The sequence below is a fragment of the Mastomys coucha genome, unplaced genomic scaffold, assembly GCF_008632895.1.
Source record: "Mastomys coucha isolate ucsf_1 unplaced genomic scaffold, UCSF_Mcou_1 pScaffold22, whole genome shotgun sequence".
Lineage (NCBI taxonomy): Eukaryota > Metazoa > Chordata > Mammalia > Rodentia > Muridae > Mastomys > Mastomys coucha.
The window spans coordinates 160744337-160750336 of record NW_022196905.1 but is presented as its reverse complement, the minus strand read 5'-3'; the positions used below and the strand labels follow the sequence as shown (position 1 = coordinate 160750336).

The window sequence follows — 6000 nt, the reverse complement described above, 5'->3', positions numbered from 1 at the left end:
AGAAAGCAAATGACAACCAGGCAGCTGCAAAAGCAAAGGACGACAAACCCCACCAAAACCTCTGATATGTTGAATTTAGAAACAAAGATTCTAAATGGAGAAAAACAAGTCTCTATAGATTAGAAAACACTGAGATAATTGAAAATAAATTCCAAATAAATATCTGAAGGTTGCAGAAAAATATATTTACAGGGAAACATATACATTTTTCTTTTCTTTTCTTTTTCTTTTTCTTTTTTTCTTTTTTCTTTCTTTTTTTTTTCTGAGACAGGGTTTCTCTGTGTAACCCTGGCTGTCCTGGAACTCACTCTGTAGACCAGGCTGGCCTCGAACTCAGAATTCCACCTGCCTCTGCCTCCCAAGTGCTGGGATTAAAGGCATGTGCCACCACCGCCCAGCTAATGTATACATTTTATATGCTAGCACAGAAACATGTAACCCTTTCTGTTTACATGTGTGCAATGGCATGGAAGTATGTGCCCCTTCCTGCTGTAGCACCTCATTCATCAAAACTGAACCTAAGAAAAGGATTGCAGGCATCCACTGATCCCTTCACTCAATGCAACCTTGAATTTTGACTTGTGAGACTTGAAACTCAGTTTGAAGATATATTTTAGAGGTACCTTTTCATTAATATACTCTGCTATCTATTCCAGGAATGTCAAAAATGATGTATTATTTGATCATATACCCAGTGAGTGAGGAGCTTACTTCTTGGAGAAGGAAGTTTACAACAAAGAGCCAGGCGAGGGTTCACATACCTGAACATCCTTTATCTTAGGGCTAGCTTAGGGTTCATATGCTTGAACACCACACACTCTTTACCTTAAGATTGGCCTAGGGTTCCCATACTTGACAAACACACACCCTTTACCTTAAGTTTCTATTACAAGTTCACAAAGAAAAGCTACTCTTTCAAAGGTAACAATTTCCAAATACCATTCTGTTGCTTTCCTAAATTCCTGGGCAAATATATGTATCCATCACCTGGGGCATACTTAAATTTCCTAGGAAAAATTTTTAACTCACTATTTTGAAAAAGGTTCACTGTTATTGTTGGCTATAGATATAATTAAAACCCATGGATACATCCAGTGTTGTAAGGGAACTAGGAGGGTAGAACTGCTTTAATTTTTATTTTATAACTGAGGATACTGAGAGATGGAGTCATTATATACTTTGCTTATATCATATATACAGTAATTGGTGCAATAGGAATTTGAACTTGAGACCTTCCCATTTTAAAAAGAAAAAGAGATCAATCATTTTGCCTGTGTGTTAACTGTGGGGGGAGGAGATTTTCTCTCTGACTTTTGTAACAGAAGTCAACACCAAAGTCACATCATGAAGTGGATAATAATCTATTCTTAAAAAAAAGAAGAAATATTTTACTTAAAAGATTTCAAAGCAATGCTGTGGATGAAGCCAGCACCCTGGGGAAGTAGTCTAAGGAGGTACACCTTGCCTTTGTGCTCACATACAGGGAGCAATAGCTGGATCTCAACAGCAGTGTGTTATATGTTAAACCTCAAACAAGGCAGTAGTATCTCACCTCTGTGCTAAATCTAGCCATCAGGAGAGGCACGCTGATAACGGAGGTTTTGAATACATGCAACTGTTGCTTTATTTAGCCAGGAACTCATTTACAAAAGACAGCTAGGAAAATGCCTGCTGATAAAAATCAGTTTCACATGAACTCATGGGTGGACCTGAAGGTGGACTCAGCAAAGAAACAGTAAGTGGAATATTACTCTAAAATGACATGGTTTACAATATATAGAATGGAAAATAACAGGTAACATATGGAACCATCTGAGAGGATCCTCCTTGTTGTTAGATTAAGCAACGTGGGTTTTGGCTTGGGAAATGTCTTAGAATATAAAGTCCCTGCACAGAGAGCCTGAGGACCAGAATTTAGATCCTCAGGCACAGATAAAAATGACCAGACCTAGTGCCACATGCATACAATCCCCAGCGCTGGGGTGGTAGTGTCAGAGCATCCTCAGACATTGCTGACTAGCTAGTATTTCCTGATCAATGAACTCCAGGTTTACTGAGAGACCCTGTCTCAAAAAAATAAGATGGAGAGTCATAAAGGAAGACACTAATGTCTGGAGTACATACACACACACACACACACACACACATGGATGTGCATGCACATTCATATAAATATAGTTTTAACACCACATAATACATCATACACTCACCATACACACACACACATACGCACACACGGACATGTATATATATTATGTACACATGATTATAACACCCCCCACATACATGGATGTGCATGCACATTCATGTAAACATGATTATAACACCATAGAATACACCACAAACTCATTATACACACACATACACACACACACATACACACACACACATATACATGGACGTAGATTCATGTAAACATGGTTATAACACAATACACACTCACACTCACTCATACAACATGACTCTTGGCCTACTAATCTCTGAGCCCATTTTACCTCTCTCAGTTTCACTGATGTTTAAATAGTAAAGCCCTAAAAGCCATGGTAATAGCAAGAATGTATTTAGAACCAAAAGCAATCACACAAAAAGCAATAAGTGTGCATTTGATAAAAGCTATTTTCTCTAGCATCATTCACCTGGAAACAGGTAAAATAGCATGAGCAGCCTGTGGTACCTACTACCCTGTCATCCTCTAGATGTGGAGAATTCTACAGGAAGTTTTCATCCAATTGATCAGTGCAAGTCAAATCCAGAAATCTCAGACATAAACTGTCACAGTTTGCTTGCTCTGAAGCTCTGGCAAGAGACTTTCATAGGATGGGATTTTAAATATTAGAGAGTTTTCATTTGCACGCAAGACCAGGTCAGCACTCATTTTTGTTAGCGTTGTTTGTTTGTTTGTTTTCTGAAACTGCTTAGGTGGAGTAACTGAGGATGTAAGAGTGATGTCATAAAGGGCAGCTTTGTGGAAAAGGGTTAGAAGTAACACTACTACTTCTACTTTAAAGGACATGGAAGGCTTGCTTTGGAGCGTTACCAGGATGGAAGAGTACATGGAAACAACCCGGCCCTCATTTGGGAATGTCTAAATCAGAAGGTGGGAACCCATAACATAACAGTTCTTACTTTTATCCCTCTCTGCCACAACCCCTCTCTCGCAGTCATCTCAGTCTATGAACCAATGTGGTAGTAACATAATGAGGAAAAGTCATGGATTTTACAGTTTTCCAAGTATCTTTATAATCTGACTATGTTGAGATGTGTCTGAAGCTGCAGAAACCAGTGGCAGGAGGCTTGGTGGGCTGAATGCTCACCATACCACCCTTGACACAGGGTTATCCAAAACCTCAATAAATGTCTGTGATGTCTGGATAACATTACTTACATATATAATAAGGCCCGACTAACAGATATACATGAGATATAAAATAGGACTTTTCTTTGGGGTATGTATTAAGATAGTACCTCAAGATAGCATTGTTTGTGACATTTAGAAGCCAGGTGTATACTGTACTAGCAATAGACACCAGAATAATCCTACCAGGGCAGGAAAGTGCTTGAGAGCTTCAAAACATCCTTATTATTATCATTTTTTTTCGAGACAGGGTTTCTCTGTATAGCCCTGGCTGTGCTGGAACTCACTCTGTAGACTAGGCTGGCCTCGAACTCAGAAACCCACCTGCCTCTGCCTCCCAAGTGCTGGGATTAAAGGCATGCACCACCATGCTTGGCCATCCTTATTATTTTTAATATTCTTCTTTAACAGATGAGTGAGTCCTTTGCACATTCTTCAATGTTGGTTGAAGTGGCAGCAAAGTGCCATGGCCCAAGGGAGTCCTGGGCAGCATTCTAAGGTTCCTGCTCTTGGGGTGAGTGAGTTTCTTCAGTAAAGAAGTTAGACATGTGTTACTGACACAGACCTGCCTGCCAGACTGTACCTGCCAGTCTCTGTAGACTCAGGCTGTAATCATTCACAATCGCTACTGAGGATTTTAATGCATCAGACATAATTTTTCTAGGAATATTTTTGGAGACTACTGTTATGTATTTCATTCTGAGGGCCTACTATGCTGGATATGTGGGTGGCCACATTTAGGCATTCAGTTGCTTACTCTCCTATGTGTTTACAGATGCTCGGATGGTCCTCAAGGGCCACCAGAGCAGTGGTATGGTGTCAAGAGACAGGTACCACACTTTTCGCCTAGGACACCTGGGATTCCCATATGCTCCAATTTGGGGGACTCTCTGCTTCAGATAATCAAAGCCATGTGTCTGAGACGCTGACTCTACCTTCTGGACAGAGTGTGCTTTGGGAATAAAACTATAAAGCAAATGTTTTTTTTTTTTTTTTTTTCTGCATGTCATTGTGTCTCTGTGATTATAACAAGCTATTGTCAGTATTTTGTGGGAAGTATTTACTGTACTTTCAGTGCCTCTAAAACTAAAGACTCCAAAGCCTCTGGGATTGGTGCTTGGTACCCTGCCTAAATTTAATTGACTGCTAATTGTCATTTGGCTAGAATTAGAGACTCAGAGAGAATGGAGATTACCCCACAACAATTCGAGTGTATTTCACATCAAATTAGGACTGATTCTCACAGCTTTTTCTCTTGTGAAGTCTCTTTCCCTATCTTACGATTTTGCCAGTCTTCCAGGAGTTATCACAAAACAAGATATCAAAGCCTGAAACCATGTGGTTTCATTATTTCTGGAACTATCATTTAGTTTTTGATGGAAACTCATAGACTAGAAAAGTCTCTTGTCAGGGAGTCAGTGAAGGGCTGAGAGGAACTTCTGGCTTTCAGTTCTGGAGAGCCCACCCAAACTGAGATCCCACAGCTGAGGCTCCAACTCCTTCTCAAACTTTTCTGTCTGTTCTTGATGTGCATTGTTAACATTCTGTCTAAGCTCCATCCTGCAGTTACCTGGCAATAGCCAGGCATGCCTGACCCACTATGAAAGGGGCTGCTTGCCCCTCCTCGCTCTCTTGCTCCCTTGCCTCTTAGTTACTCTTGCTTCCCTCTTGCCCTCTTGGATTCTTCCCTTTCCCCCTCCCTTCCCTGTTCCCTTTCCCTTCTCTTCATGTGTTCATGGCCAGCCTCTGCTTTTCTATTCTCTCTCTGTCTCTCTGCCTTTCTCTGCCTCTACTACCTTGTTAAGTCACCTCCCCATGCCCTGAATCAACTCTATTCTGTACTATAGAATAGTGGCTGGTCCCTCCGGGGAAGGGATGCCTCAGCATGGGCCCGCTCAGACGTCCCCTTCCCCCATACCTCCCCATACCCCTCCATAGATGGTCAAAGTCAGCTACACCCCCATAGAACATACCCCCTTTCTCTTTATCTTTTTATAAACATATACATTGTTCCTTAGAGATGTAGGGACAAGTTGGCTTCCTTTCAATGAAACATTTAGTTCCCTAAAACTTCTTCAGAAATGAAGAGTTTATCTTTAAGGTTATCTCATAATGTGTCATCTTTGGACAACCTGATGGATGCAAGAATTTTATTTGCCACAGAGCAGCTTCTGAGCATCTAAATGTATCTCCTATTGGGGAATTTGTATTTAAATAGTACTAAACAAAGTGGCTCATAAATAATTAAAGGCATCCATCTCCACAATTGCTGTGTGCTTTAGATCTTTACCATTCTCCAGAGGGATCACCAGACTACATGGACATGAACCTTTAGGAACTGGAATCACAGACATGCACTTAAGAGCTAAGTAACAAAGGCAGTATTGCAGCTGTAAAGCAGCAGCTCAATGGAAATCAAAAAGGTCAGTTGTGATTCTCTGCAAGGAACTGAATTGCTAGCTAAGCTAGCCTGCAGGTGCTGCAGTATGGGGAAAGGGGTGGTTTTGAAGATGGAAGGTTGGCTTTTCCCAGGGAAATAAGCATCCTGTAGAGCAGTGGTTTTTGATATTCCTAAGGCTATGACCCTATGTCACACTTCCTTATATTGTGCTTACTCCTAACCATATAATCATTTACTACTTCAT

General features: G+C 40.7%; 1 protein-coding gene across 4 annotated transcripts in view; it reads left to right on the top strand.

Moving 5' to 3' along the window:
• Window positions 1-6000, top strand: part of Csmd1 (CUB and Sushi multiple domains 1) — a 1620113-nt gene that overhangs the window by 69050 nt on the left and 1545063 nt on the right. For 3 of the 4 annotated variants that reach the window (XM_031339200.1, XM_031339199.1, XM_031339197.1), the window contains exons 1-2: window positions 2495-3097; window positions 3767-3869. The exons of the other annotated variant lie outside the window; for it this stretch is intronic. In XM_031339200.1, coding sequence (XP_031195060.1) covers window positions 3822-3869 — 48 coding nt within the window. In that variant the 5' untranslated portion in view covers window positions 2495-3097; window positions 3767-3821. Of the gene's footprint in view, window positions 1-2494; window positions 3098-3766; window positions 3870-6000 lie in introns of those variants that run through there. 4 annotated transcript variants of the gene reach the window in all.